The 15,290-nt window shown below is 41.2% G+C and overlaps 1 protein-coding gene across 6 annotated transcripts in view; it reads right to left on the bottom strand.

Annotated features, from left to right (window-relative positions):
- EHBP1 (EH domain binding protein 1) overlaps positions 1–15,290 on the bottom strand; it is a 313,110-nt gene that overhangs the window by 133,050 nt on the left and 164,770 nt on the right. For all 6 annotated transcript variants that reach the window (XM_056856272.1, XM_056856271.1, XM_056856269.1 and 3 more), the window contains 2 exons: positions 1,860–2,038; positions 1,140–1,188 (listed from right to left, as the gene is read on the bottom strand). In XM_056856272.1, coding sequence (XP_056712250.1) covers positions 1,140–1,188; positions 1,860–2,038 — 228 coding nt within the window. The remainder of the gene's footprint in view (positions 1–1,139; positions 1,189–1,859; positions 2,039–15,290) is intronic.

A 15,290-nucleotide genomic window follows, 5' to 3' on the forward strand; every position in this document is an offset into this window, starting at 1 on the left:
TTTTAGAATATCCCTTTATAACCTGTACATCGAAAGAGTATTAGATCACCTAACTTTATTGAGGATTATAAACCTGGACCCAGAACGCTATCAGACAGTTATTTCATTAATATTTTTGTCATCTTTAAAAAAAAAAACTTGTTGCCAACAAAAAAAAATTGTTCAATACTCCGCATGATGTAAAAAAAAAAACCCTCAATGCACCTTACCGCTCAGTTTAATTGACTGCACTGCATTAAAAGCCTGTGTGAAGTTTTATCTCAGTTCCTCTCCCTTTCTTAAACGAATGCCATCGTCAGTGCTTATTATAACCACAGTTATGAGATCTTTTCATATTAAAGCAACGGCCACACAAGCCTCGAAGAGAGATAATTATAGAACAATGACACCCTGTGCTTATAATTAAATTATTAAGGAAAAAAATAGGACGATCACAAGAGACCTACTGCTCTTCCTTCTCTCTCTCTCTCTCTCTTTCTCATAGTTAACGTAGGCTGGGGTTGGAAAGTGCTGTCAAGTCACAGCTGACTTACGGTGACTCCGTAGGGCAGGGGCGTCAAACATAAGGTCCGAGGGCCGCATCCGGCCCCTTGAGAGCTCTTATCCGGCCTGTGAGCCAGCTGAGGCAGCCACCCTCCACCCTCACTCTCAATCTGGGCCGGCGAGGTATGGCCCAGCCCGACCAAGTGACATTTACGTACATCCAGCCCTCATAACAATTGAGTTCGACACCCCTGCCGTAGGGTTTTCAAGGCAAGAGACGATCAGAAGTGGTTTGCCATTGCCTGCCTCTGCGTAGCAGCTCTGGACTTCCTTGGTGGTCTCCCATTCAAGTACTAACCGGGGCTGAGCCAGCTCAGCTTCCGAGGTTGGGTTAGCCTGGACCGTCGAGGTCAGGGCTATGTAGGCCATATAAACGTTAAACCCTAATGCCAACACGGCACTTGTTGTGATTGTTAAAGACCATAACAAACTAGAGTCAATAACGTATTTAATTTGAACCACAGGAGACTCAAAAGTTTCTGTGATCTGCAGGTGCGACCTTATATTACAACCTCAAATCTTCAAAATTTATAAAAACCTGAAGCGATCCCAAATTGAAGCAAGATCTGTTCCCCCCCCCTCCCTGCAATTCTTACCTTTTTGTTGTTCTCTTTAATATCTTGAGGATTCAGGGACTTGTAATCACTGAGGGAGAAAATGGCACAGTGAGTATGTACAGTATTTTGATAAAAGCAGCAGTTTAAAAAAAAAAAACAGATCACTATCGGGTAAAAAAATCAACATAAAAACAGCATCATACAGGAACTAGAAATTTCACAGCAATCCAATCAGCAAAACTAACAGTGTGGAAAATTAAAAGAATCGATCAATAAATATAAATATACAGGCTGCAACTTTCATTGCCTGAAGCTTTTCATCTAAAAAAGCAAAAAAAATAATAAAAAAAATAAGGCCGGGTACTTGAAGGTAACTCTGACAACCAAATTGGCCACAAGGTAATCCTTCGTTGTCATTGTACAAAAGAGCTATACGCTTACTGGTTTCATCTCATTTCAACACAACACAATTTTCATAATAATCTTGGAGCCAGTTCTTTGTATGAGGTTCAGAAGGAAACAGTATATATATGAAGGAGAAAGGGGACTTGGTGCAGAGGAAAGTAACAGCAAGGCCATAAGGTAAGGGGCTGTTTCTTGATCTGGGCTTCATCTCATAGGATGGCAACATTTAAAAAAAAGGGGGGGGGATAAATGGACACATTCCAAGAAATAAAAGTTGGATTAGTGCATCGGCGTGTTTCATTTTAGCATAATTCGTGAAAAGTTTCAGTGCATCGGCACAGTGTTCTTACTTACATCACATCAGGCCTAAAGTGGTGTAATATTGCACAGAAAGATAATCCATTTCGCCAGGACGTAGTGAAATTTGTGATTTTCACTCCCCTGTAGTTTTTTGTAACTTCCTTGCACCAAGCAAGCAACGACTGACTAGCGTTTGGCTTTCTCCCGAAGATGGGACTTGGTATTGGGCTTGGCTGGAAAAATCAGAAAAAGAAAGAAAAAGCATTAAAGAATTTAATGGAAGACAGGAATTAACATTAATTGACCTAACTAGATGATTTGCATCCTTTGATGTCAGTTGAGGTCCTTCAAAGCTGTCAGTTTACAATCGCTACAACTTGGGAAAAGACACAAATCTCCAGTCATTATCTGCAGACTTAGCCTTTGGGCACTTGTCTCCGAAGGATGTGATATACAAGATTCCAACAAGAACAGGCCAAGAACTATCCTGAGAGACACAGTGAAATAAAGTGCTTTAAGACTTTAAGGCATATTGCTGCGTAGTTGGTAATGTATGTTATGCACCCTTGATTCGACACAGAGGCCTGGAGATTCCTCCTGTCCATGAAACCTTTGTGGTTGACACAAAGAAAGCTTTCCAGTTCTCCAAAAGCAACGTGTACCAGAAGTTGGGATCTAGTATTGCACCGCACCATGGAAACAAGAGCTGTGATACTGTGAAAATGGAACCATTACAGGTACAAGCAACTGGAGTACAATGATAAAAGTACTTTAAAACATTGGTGTTTGCTCTTTCGCCTTTGCGCATTCAACAAAATCCAAATCCTGGTATTTCACACAAAATATTTCTTAACCTGTTTGTTTGTTGGGAGGGGAGGATAAAAACATTTTTTACATGTACTTAAATAGGAAGAGATATTAAATGAGAATACATCCAAAAAATCTCAAGCACTAGTGTGGGGGGAAAAATCATGAACGTGATTATTTGGCTCTGAAAAATATTTTGGCATATACATACCAAAAAATGCCAAGCGCACAGGGAATGTCACAATCAAAGGTTAAAAATACACACCCACAAATTGTATCTTATTTCTCAATGGTACAAGTTTATGAAGAAAACAGGCCTCTCAAACTGCCTATTTTGGAAAGGCCAAGGATGCCCCCACTTGACTGAAGCATGCCAGTGCTAAGCAATTAAAATGTCAACCTGTAGTTTGATTTATGCTTTTAGAGTTTGTGGGAGAAGGTTTTACAGTCATTGTAACAGGAATACCACAAAGGTAATTCCTAATTTTTATTGACTCTTAGACAAATAAGGTGTGATTAAATAAATAAACCTAACAGATAAGGCAAAAAGATAGTATCTAATTGGTATACCCTTCAGCTGTGCAGACACACAACGCCAAATAATTTGCCAAATGCAGAATGTGTATTTTGCTGTTGTTTTAACAGTTAATACTTGGGCGTATTCCTAAAATAGGGATGTTGAAAAAGGATCCTTAGGTAAGCATCAGGTCTAACTGGCAAGATGTTAAAAGATTTATTCGCGGACAGACTAATTTGCATGACAAGACGTCATGTAGATGAATGGTTTTTGCGGATAATAAGTGAAAAGGAACAGAAGATGGTACTATCTGAAATGTATTTTTAAGAGTTTTGTTTCCCTGTTCTCTAAAGCTATCAGCATTTTGTACCTTTTTATCTTCATAAGGACCCAGTGAGGTAGGCGTGGCTAAGACGGGAGTGTACGATGTGCACCAACACATCACATGTGGCCCAAAGCTCCCACATAGTCAACAGGTGTTCTTGGACTCCATGCCCACAACTAGGTGCAGCCTCAGATACCCTGTGAGGTAGGCAGGACTGAGAGAGCTCTAAGAAAGCTGTGACTAGCCCAAGGTCACCCAGCTGGCTTCGTGTGTAGGAGTGGGGAATCAAACCCAGTTCTCTAGATTAGAGTCCACCGCTCCAAACCACTGCTCTTAACCACTACACCACGCTGGGTCTCTCACAAAGCATCTCACATTGTTCTCCTCTCCTCCATTTTATGCTCAACACAACCCTGTGAGGTAGAGAAAGAGAGTGTGACTGGCCCAAGGCCACTCAGCACGCTTCCATGGCAGAACAGGGATTCAGAGTTGGGTTTCCCAGATTTTAGTCCAACACTCTAGTCACTACATCACACTGGCTCGCAACTGAAGTTTGCACCAACCAAATCCCAAACACATGGTTGATATGACTCCTGACTTAGTAAACCAGCGAGCCCAAGAGTCTGACCCACTTCAAGGCAATGCCCCAGTTCCTCTGGAACAAACCATAATAGTGTGCCCTCCTACAGCAAATTCTAACCTGCTTAGGGAGATGTCTCCTACAGATCTCCCCGATAAGGACTGACTCTTATCTTGCTGCAAATTTCTTAGCTGGAATGTTGCTGGATGGTCAGCTAAACTTACTGATTCTGATACACAGTTATTTCTTTCGACCTTTGATATCATCCTTGTTCAGGAAACTTGGGCCACAAATGAGATCTTTCTCCCAGGCTTTACCTCTTTTACTCAAAAAGCAATCAAAGGCTCTGTGGGCCGCACTCGTGCAGGACTAGCATGCTTTATCTCCACTTCTTTAAGCATAAGCTCAATTGACCTTCTTTTGGCTGAAGAGTTGGTGCTAGCAGTTAGAGTAAACCTGACTTTTTCTTCACTTATTTTATTTTCTGTTTATATTCCTCCTGCTACATCAAGTAATACCGCACGAAACTGGGCCCGTCTGGGAGAACTATTTGATGACATCAAAAACAACCATCCAACTACTCCAAATCTTATGGCTGGTGATTTTAACGCATGAATAGGGCCGGATGATAATACTCTCTTCCAAAATCTTATAGGGAATTTTGATGAATTTTGCCTGAGTTTCCTATGGTATACTAGAACTTCCAGGGACTCGGTAATTAATTCTTCCGGCTTAAGTCTGGCCCAATTCGCTATTTAGAGGAACCTAATAATAGTAAATGGGCGATCACAGATCGACCCTAATGGAGATTTTACTTTTTTTAGTCAAAATGGTGCCAGTGTTATCGATTATTTTCTGGTTTCATTAGATCTCTTACCTCTAATCAGAAAGATGGAAGACTGCGATTACATGGGCAGTGACCATCTCCCTATCTCTCTTTCGATCAACCATGTGTTCAACACTTAATACCGTCCTACCATCAAATATTGCACCAATCCCAAAAAGCCCTAGCTCGTGTTTACTGGAGCCGTGAGCTTGATTCCTTGGTGCGTGGCAAAATGCAGCTTTTGGAGGTGACTTCGGTGAAAGCTGCCCTCCTTGAGCAAGAGTCTGCAGCTACTGTCTTAAATGTTTTTTCCAGATTAATTGATTTATTTAAACCTTTATTTACTAAAGAAATCACCTCAAGTTCGCATGCTTATACAAACGTAATTCTTGGTTTAACCGCGAGTGTAGACTGATCAAACGAGCAATAACCAGGAAACAGAGAATTCAGAAGGAACAATACTATTTCAGTATTGAAGGAATTGTTAACTATTAAAAAGAACTACAAGGACTTGGTAAACTGGAGGAAAAAAGAGGCCCTATTTAAAAATTGGAGGAGCTTGATTACAGCTATAAACAACAATGGTAATTCAACCTTCTGGCGGACTGTGAATTCTTTAAGTAATGGCTATGCCAGAGTCCCCGCATGTATCCCGTCATCGGTCTGGGTAGCTTACTTCAAGAGCCTCTTCTCCTACTCTGTGGAAAACCAGGGACTTATACCTGTAGCACCTTCTATTTTGTTGAATCCCTGGCCAGATGTGTCTCCTAATGAAATTAAACCACTCATTGATCGCTTACGCGCAGGCAAAGCCCCAGGTCCTGATCTAATTCCCTACAAACTTTTTAAAATCAACAGTAAATGGTGGGCCAACATTCTTGCTCGCGTATTTACACAAATTAATGCATCAGGAGCCATTCCAAAATCTTGGAGACATACTATTATCGTCCCAATCTTTAAAAAGGGTCAGCGCTCTGATCCAAGCTGTTATCGTCCAATCAGCCTTTTGTCTTGCTTAGGCAAATTGTATTCCTCCTACTTATTAAAGAGGCTGCTGGACTGGGTTGAGAGTAATGACATCCTTGGCTGGGAACAGATTGGCTTTAGAAGGGGTTGGTCTGTCACGGACCACTGTTTAGTGCTCTCCCATCTAGCCGAGAAATATTCCTCCCCCCAAAAATGGCACCCTTTATGCGGGTTTTATGGATCTTAAGGGAGCTTTTGATACTGTCACGGTCTCTGACATAAATATGGTATTTTGTGAACATGTGCAGAATTAATTCCATGTAATTCCACATGTAAAGCTTGAATATAACATGCAAACTGAACCACAAGCTACAGAGGCTTGTATAATGAAATGCTTGTGTAATGCAAATGTCCTTAGAACAGACTGACTGAATTCTCTCAAGGACAGCTCTATCAAGAGCTAACTAACTAAGTTACCCAAAACTTATCCTTGAAGGGGAAGAAAAGAGCACTTTCCTTATCCATCAATAAGATGTGACTAAAATCACCTTTCTGACTCAGCTGCCAGATGTCAGAATCTCACAAGCAGAACACTTTTACCCTTCTCAAGATATCTTAATGTGCTAAGAGTGCATTAATAGCTGAAACTATGCATTTTATAGCTCAAAATGCATTAAAGTTCTCTCAAAGATATAGATAATGTGCTTTCTTTCTTTCTGTAAGATATGCAACTGACCAGATGTTTATAAAGTGACAAATGTAAACAATAATTGTGTTTTATGAGTTATACAGTTAAATATTGTGCTACAGATTTCTAAGTGGTCTCATTTAATGCGTATTGTCCTAACGAAGAGGATGGTATAAAAATTAAGTATGTAACATGATCATGAAGATCAGAAATAAGTGTTTATACTTTAAGCTAAGTGGACTGAAAGGAAAGGAAGTCCATATATGGACATAAGGACATGAGCAGCTGCTACTAAGCCATTTCTGCACTGCTCCTGATATCTGATAGAGGGAATAAAAGGTGTCCCTCTTGATGGATAAGAAAGAGGGGATAAAAGATTTCTCTTTACTCTTAAACAGTATAAATACAGCCCCAGTAAGCTCAGAGAATCAGAACCTTCCAAAAGGCTCTCAGAAAAAGCTGAATGGTATGTATGGATTAAATACTTTACTCTAGACTTTGTGAATTAGATAGTTTGAAATGAATCAGAATAATTTGACTGTTATATTTTATAAGTTGGATTTTGAAACTGAATAGTATGTGACTTGCTTTTACTGCATACATTGCTCTTACTGCATACATTGCTTTTACTGCATACATTGCATATATTTACTGCATATATTGAAATACATACATTGTATTTTTACATGAGTTTTTATAGAAGTGTTAAAGACTTGATAATCTGCATTTACATATATTTTACTAGAAGTATATCAATAAAAAGACTTGCTTTTTAAAAGTAAGTAAAGTTGTTGAGTCCTGCTTACTCAGTGATTGGCTGAATAAGATACCTTCACTTCTCAATAACTGGAACATTCTAAGAGCCTGTTATTCGAACAGCATGACGCGCTACCATCCCGAGGGAGAGGCTATGGTTGAAACTATCAAATTCTACTATGGATAGGAGGTTACTATGGCTTATTCAGCAATTTCATACTGACCTCACAGCTCAGGTCCGCTGTGGCAACCAAGGAGAACTAACCGAGCCCTAACTGGTCAAGGGAGTTAGACAAGATTGCCTCCTTGCTCCTCTCTTGTTTAACCTGAATAATATGACAACCAATTTCTCAGAGTTTTGCCACCCCCCAAAGCTTGCAAGTCATCCCACCCCAATTCTACTCTATGCTGACGTTGCAGTTCTTCTGTCCCACACAAGAATTGGTTTGAAAAGATCTTTGCAAACTTTTTCTGAGTACTGCTCTAGGAAAGGTCTTAAAATAAACCATAATAAATCTAAGATTATGATCTTCACTAAGAGGAGAAAAATGCCTCTTTTTCGCTGGGTTTCGATGGCTTTGAGGTTGATCAAGTCAAGGAGTTTGTTTACCTTGGCATTCTTTTTTCCCATAACCTAAATTGGAATGCCCATCAAAAAGCAGTGTCCAACAAAATTAAACCTAGGGTTGCTGCTATTGTCAACTTTTTTCACACCAAAGGTGGCAAATATATTCCAGGGGCTATTCAGGTTTTTAATCTGAAAATTACCCCAATTATCCTCTTTGGTGTTGCCATCTGGATAACAGTCATCAATGAATCTATAGTTCGTCCACTGCTTCAGTTCTTACGAAAACTCCTAAATGCCCCTCGATGTGTTGCTGGCGTTACTCTTCGTTCCGAGTTTGGCCAAATGTCACTTGAAGCTACGGCGTGGTTGGCCGCCTTTAAACTACACCTTAAACTGTGCTTTAGCACTGAGGGGTTCCTAGCTTCTCTGAAGCACGACCCTTTTAAATCCTCATGGCAAAAAATCTTAGATGAGAAACTGTCATTCTTGGGCTTCTCTCAGGATATGTTATTAGATCTTGGAAAAACTGAAGCTTTTACCAAAATTAAAAAGCGCATTAAAGAGCTCGATTATAACAGCACTACTTTTCGTGCTCGTCGTGTCTGTTCATCCCAGTTCTTCGGAATATCCCCTCCACGTGGTCTGCCTGCCTATACATATCATCTGACAACTCCTCGTCTTTGTAGAGCTTTTTGCTTGGCTAGATTGAATGCTAATCCTTCTATGGAAATGCAGGGCAGAATTCTGAATATACCATACTCAGACAGGATCTGCCCTTGCTCTTCTGGCTCTATTGACTCATTAGCTCAAGCCCTTTTGGAATGCCGCTTTTACGAGGAACTTCGATCGCACTGTATTTCCCCCCTTTTAACATACAAATCCAATGCCTCTGTGACTGACATAATGCCTTTTTTACTAAGCGGTAGGGACCCCAAGGCTACATTGTCAGTAGCAAGATTTGTTTCAGTCCTTATATCCCTCCAACACTAGTTATATGCTGCTCAAGATCAACTGATCAAGGAGCTTCTAAGGGATAAAGGAAAGGAAAGGCAACTAAAGTTAATGAGATTGGTACCCCAGTCTTTAAAAGTATGCAGATGCAAACAGCATGTAAATAAAAGGCTATGACCATGTAATGGATGGGAGGTGTGAATCACCTTTAGTCCAAGGGATAACAATTTAAACTGAAATGGAAGAATGTTTTTAACACCACCAAAAATGTTTGTGAACCCCCCCCCCAACCACACACAAAGTTTAGTCCTACTGAATATCAGCATTTGCCTCATTTATATCTCTGTCCTAAGTCCTCCAACAATGTGAACAGTTACAAGAGATTTGTAAATGCATTATTGCTTTTCAAAACATCAACGGAAGTCATTTATACACGAGAACGCAGACTAAAAAGTTTCAATTTGGTGTGCCTTTGAGTGGATTACCATAGAAAACTGAGATCTGTACTCAAGCCATGATCTTAGGAATGACTTTTTTTTTTAAGACTAAGTGCTTGAGCATGTCCGTTGGCAATTCTTACATTGTGCACTATGGGAAAGCAAGACAGAAATAAATAACAAATAATGAGAACATAGGAAGCGTTCTTAATATGACTTGCAGGCTTTTAAAGCTCAAAGACAACCTTACGACAGGGGTGTTGAACTCAATTGTTATGAGGGCCAGATATGACATCAATGCCACTTGGTCAGGCTGGGCCATGCCTCACCAGCCCAGATCAAGGGGGGTGGCTGCCTCGCGGGCCGGATAAGAGCTCTCAAGGGGCTGGATCCGGCCAGCAGACCTTATGTTTGACACCCCTTCCTTAAATCTATTCAGTTAACATATTTTGCCTAGGTCTGAAAATAGTAGGGTGATTTTAAAATGCACAATGAGTGATGGAACTCCTAAAGATACAGTTTTCAGCAAATTTCTACTAATCAGATGAAGATATTCCTGTCCATTTTGTTTAACTGACTTTCAATGATTCGTGGCAAAATTACACTTTAAATACCTTGACTGCACAGGTCATAAAGGCTAGGATCCTATACTTTTCTTCCAATTGAGCAGCACAGGTGATCATTACAGAGAACTGGGCTGCACAAGCAGATGAACAGTATAGGATCTAGGTAGGAATGCCTTTATCTTGTAAACTGCTTTGAGTCCCCAAGTATTGGAGAAATGCCTGACCTGGATAGCCCAATCTCGTCAGATCTCAGATGCTAAGCAGGGTTGGCCCTGATAAGTACTTGGATGGGAGACCACCAGGGAATACCAGGGTTGCTATGCAGAGGCAAACAATGGCAAACCACCTCTGAACATCTGTTGCCTTGCAAACCCCATGGGGTCCCCATAAGTCAACTGCAGCTTGATGGCAAAAAGAAAAAAAGAAAGAGAAAAAGGACAACTAAATGGGAGATAAAAAATATCCTAATAAATAAAATAAAGTAGGCCTCACTAATTTCAGATGTCTAAGCTTTTTTGCCCTTCACATTCTTCTGATTGGCATATGCCTAAAGCTACGACTTGCAACCAATAAGAAAATGTTTTATTACCTCAAATGGCTTAGGCTTAAGCTTTTAATTATTCGTCGAAAGAAGATGTTAAATGGATATAATTTTAGTTCAGCTAAACTATGCAATCAATGTTCAGATCAGTATTCTGATATTAAGTATTCTGACGTAATAGATGCCATAATACTGAGAACGGCCAGGCTCAGCAGACAGTGTGAAACCTTCACGACCCCATGGAGCATCAGCTGTCAGTTACATACAACAAATATTTTTAATTCTCATGTAAATACAGTTGGGTAGGAAAGTATGCTTCTTCAAAGCAGATTTGGGAAAAACGGACACAACAAAGAATTGACTTGGAATGTGCTAACTAACCATTCTAGTGAGGTATTCCTGGTGGGGAAAAATACCCTTAGTTGAAGAAATTAAAGAAGTCACATTGTACCTGCAGGTTTTTGTGTTATCTGCAACACTCAAAATTATGTTCAGACTGCAGCAAAGGCTGAATGTTGATGTTCCATTGCTTTCCTAGTTTTTGGAGTGCCTGTGTATTTCATTTTCTCAGGGAAATGTCTGATTAAAAAAAAAACCTTTTAAAACTGGTGGTCTACAGAAGTTCAACATTGACCCACAATTTGTCCTTGGAAAGCAAATAAACAGAGCACAGAGGTGAAGCCCTTCTCCTGAAATTGCCACCTAGCACTGGTACTCATTAGCCCTGGCTGTGGAGACTTCCTGTAGTCCTCTTGGCTAATAACACACACATTGAGCTGCCTTATACTCAATCAGACCCTGGGTCCATCAAAGTCAGTATTGTCTACTCAGACCAGCAGCGGCTCTCCAGGGTCTCAGGCAGAGGGTCTTTCACATCACCTACTTGCCTAGTACCTTTAACGGGAGATGCTGGGGATTGAACCTGGGACCTTCTGCATGCCAAGCAGATGCTCTACCACTGAGCTACAGCCCCTCCCCAATTGTGTGGGTGTGTTAAGTGCCGTCAAGTCGCGTCCGACTCATGGCGACCCTATGAATGAAAGTCCTCCAAAATATCCTATCTTTGACAGTCCTATCTTTCCCCAATTAATTAACCACTAATCAGACTTCATGAATCTGTCAGATCCTTTTTTAAACCATCTAGGCTCATGGCCAGGACTACCTCGACGAGCACCAAATACCACCATTTAAATTACCTGTTGACACGAATCTATTGCTTCTCAGTGTCTGAACTTGCTAGCATAACTTCTCATCTTTTGTCTTACCCTTGGTTCACTCAGCTTATTTGGCTCACAGGCTGACAGCAGTAACTTCTGCCTCAAATGCCCAGTAACGTCTCTGGAATTCTGACAACACCCTTTCTTTAGCCTGAAATGTTAATCGATTGTTTATTATGTTTAGCAGAAGAAGAAGAGTTGGTTTTTATACGCCAACTTTCTCTACCACTTAAGGAAGAATCAAACTGGCTTACAATGACCTTCCCTTCCCCTCCCCACAACAGGCACCCTGTGAGATAGGTGGAGCTGCGAGTGGTGAAGGTCACCCAGCTGGTTTCATGTGGAGGAGTGGGGAAACAAATCCAGTTCACCAGATTAGCCTCCACCGCTCACGTGGAGGAGTGGGGAATCAAACCGGGTTCTCCAGATCAGAGTCCACCACTCCAAACCATTGCTCTTAACCACTACACAATGCTGGAGGTCCCACAATGACTCATGGGGGGGGGGGGTCTCATCCCATTACTGGTGGTTCTCTCCAAGCTGTCTCTGCTTCCCCACCCCAATGGTCCCTTCTCAGTTCTCCCACCTGCCATTCTTTCTTCCTTTTCCCTTTCAGCTTCTGCCTTCTCCCTGCTTTTTTTTAAATCTCCAGCCCCCATTGCCCCCTTTTGAACAAATGAACACATGAAGTTGCCTTATGCTGAATCAGACCATTTGTCTATCAAGGTCAGTATTGTCTACTCAGACTGGCAGCGGCTCTCCAGGGTCTCAGGCAGGAGTCTTTCACATCACCAACTGCCTGGTCCTTTTAACTGGAGGTGCCAGGGATTGAACCTGGGACCTTCTGTAGGCTAAGCAGATGCTCTATCGCTAAGCCACGTCCCCTCTCCTCCATTCCTTTTACACCCTTTCCTCTGCTCTAGTTTAATTCACCCCATCATTGTATTTCCTGCCTCTCCACACACCCCTCCAGTCAACCCCAGTTTCAAAGAGAAGCCGTGGTAGCCATTTTAGATTAACTAGGCAACCACAGTTTAAAAGCTTATTTTCTTTTACCTCTCTTTTTACATTTAAGATCCTCCCCCCACCCCCGCAAACCTGGGGGTTCCCTAATGTTTGTGGAAACCTCCCCGCTCTTTCCGAGTCCCCATCATGAAGAATGGTTGATGCACAGTCTGGGTCCAGGTCAAGAATTAGATATACAGATTCTACTTTTCAGCCAAGATTGGCTCCCAAAGCAGTTTAGAACAACTGAAGTCTGCCTTAGTGTTCACAATCTCCTCCTCTATAGGTAGAGAAGAACACCGCACAGGATTATGGTTTTTGAATGCTATTAATCTGCAATAAAATTAAGTGGAAATGCTAGGCAAATTAACTGGGCACTCTTCTGAATAATTCAGAAGCAAGTCCCCACTTTATTCGGTGGGGCTTACTCCCAAGTGAGTATAGGATTACAACCTTAGTCTACTTAAATCCGAGTGTTTTCAATTAAACTGGATTAGTCTGTTAGTCACAGGTTACTTTGGAAAGTATATGCAGTGATACTATCTAGCTGACAGAGCTATGCGCCCGATCTAGCAGCATGCCAAACAAGCCAAATTTGACTGTTTCTAGCAACGGCCTGTAAGAATCTTCAGAACTGTAACAGACTCACCTTGAAAGATACAGGTGGTTATACAATTTACAAAAAAAGGAATATAAAATTGACAAAATAAATGCAAGTTTGTGCATAAAGCTTACAATGTAGAACTCAAATACGGTTGGACAAAAGTGATTAGCACACTATCTCAACAGCTGTTTAGTTTTGGGGCGATAATGAAGCACAAGGTTGACAGGTGAAGCCTAAGGTCGACAGGTGAGCCAGGCGGTACAGATCTTTCTCTAGGATAACAGAAAGACTGGATTATCCTATAGAATTCATTGGAACAAACGAGCTATGCAAAAAAGGAAAGTTGAGAAGAATGTAAAAGAACATGCTCAAAGTAAAGAAACCGTGTACTCAAACGAAATACACTCAGAGACTAGGACACTGCAAATTTTAAAGCACTAGACAACCAATTCTCCCTTCCCAGCAAGTCATCATTATTCTTAAAGTACACCAACTAGGGATACCAGCCTCTGCTCCCCTGGAACTGCAGTTCATCTCCAGACTACACAGATCTATTCCCCTGGAAAAAATGGATGCTCTGGAGGGTGGACTCTATGGTGAAGAAGAAGAGTTGGCTTTTATAAGCAGACTTTCTCTGCCACTTAAGGGAGACTCAAACCGGCTTACAATCACCTTCCCTTCCCCTCCCCACAACAGACACCCTGCGAGGTAGGTGGGGCTGAGAGAGGTGGGGCAAGTTACAGCCCTAACGGAGCTGTAACTTGCCCAAGGTCACCCAGGTGGCTTCGTGTGTAGAAGTTGGGAAACACATCCAGTTCACCAGATTAGCCTCCGCTGTTCATGTGGAGGAGTGGGGAATCAAACCCAGTTCTCCAGATCAGAGTATACCACTCCAAACCACCGCTCTTAACCACTACACCACCAAGGTCTCTAACAGTCTTCAAGAAGTGGCTGAATGAACAGTTGTCAGGGATGCTTTAGGCTGTATGGCCCGTTTCAACTCTATGATTCTATGGTATTCCCCATTGCTATGGTACGGATGTGAAAGTTGGACAATGAGGAAAACTGACGGGAAAAAATTAATTTATTTGAAATGTGATGTTGGATAAGAGTTTTACCATAGTATGAATTATCTTGATCTTGGTCTCCAGCAACTTTTCCTTACACTTAAGGATCTTTTTTCATTGCTGCCCTTCTGATTTCTTGGTTAAGAAAGAGAGATTGCTTATTGGGGCATCTTGCGAAACAATTTTGATTACCGCCTTCCATTTCATAGCACTACGTTTTTGGATTAACTTTCTTATCTTTTATTGTTTTTCAGAGGCCTCTGATATATTTCTTTGGAATTAAGGGAGATGGATTTCCCCCCCTTTATTCTAAGCCAGCGTAATGTTGATCAAGTTCTACCGAGATGTAAATGAGATGCAAATGAAATAAATGAAAATCTCTATAGTTTTGCATTGTTCTAACTTGCTGCTGGCAGTAAGCGAATGTCCCTACATCCTCCAACCCTGGCATCAAGCCAACTACCCAGAATGTGCAAATATCCTGGTGCCTCATGTCAGTAATTCTCTTACCCTTTCGATTTGGAACGAGTTATTCCAGGCAAGACAGGTGTGTACGTTGTGTTGGGAAATCCCTAGAGCGACACCCTTCCAACAAGGCCACTTGTTGATGTTTGCGAGTCTGGGACCATATTTAACTTAGATTAATTCATATCCTCAGATATCACATTCCTAGACAAGTTAATGAACATTTGCCCCTTTTAAGCATTTGGAAATGCTCACAATTAAATTTATGCATGGGACATTGTGAACAATAAACCTACTTAATCTTTCAAAAATTTGAAATAGTAGCATTGAAGGCCAGGATTAACTTCTACGGGCCAAACTGGCAACCGAGTCCAGAAAAGAGCAGTATTGATTGAACTAGACTTACCTATGTGTCCCAGAGTGGCCCTAGAATACATACATTTGTGTACTGTATTGAACGATAATAATAATATAATATTTGTCATCAAGTCAGAATGGACATATGGTAACCACAAGACCATGGCGTTTTCAAGGCAAGAGATGACCAGAAGGGGGTTATGATTGTCTGCCTCGACCTAGCAACCCTGAACTCCCTTGGT

Source organism: Euleptes europaea, chromosome 10 (genome assembly GCF_029931775.1).
Source record: "Euleptes europaea isolate rEulEur1 chromosome 10, rEulEur1.hap1, whole genome shotgun sequence".
Lineage (NCBI taxonomy): Eukaryota > Metazoa > Chordata > Lepidosauria > Squamata > Sphaerodactylidae > Euleptes > Euleptes europaea.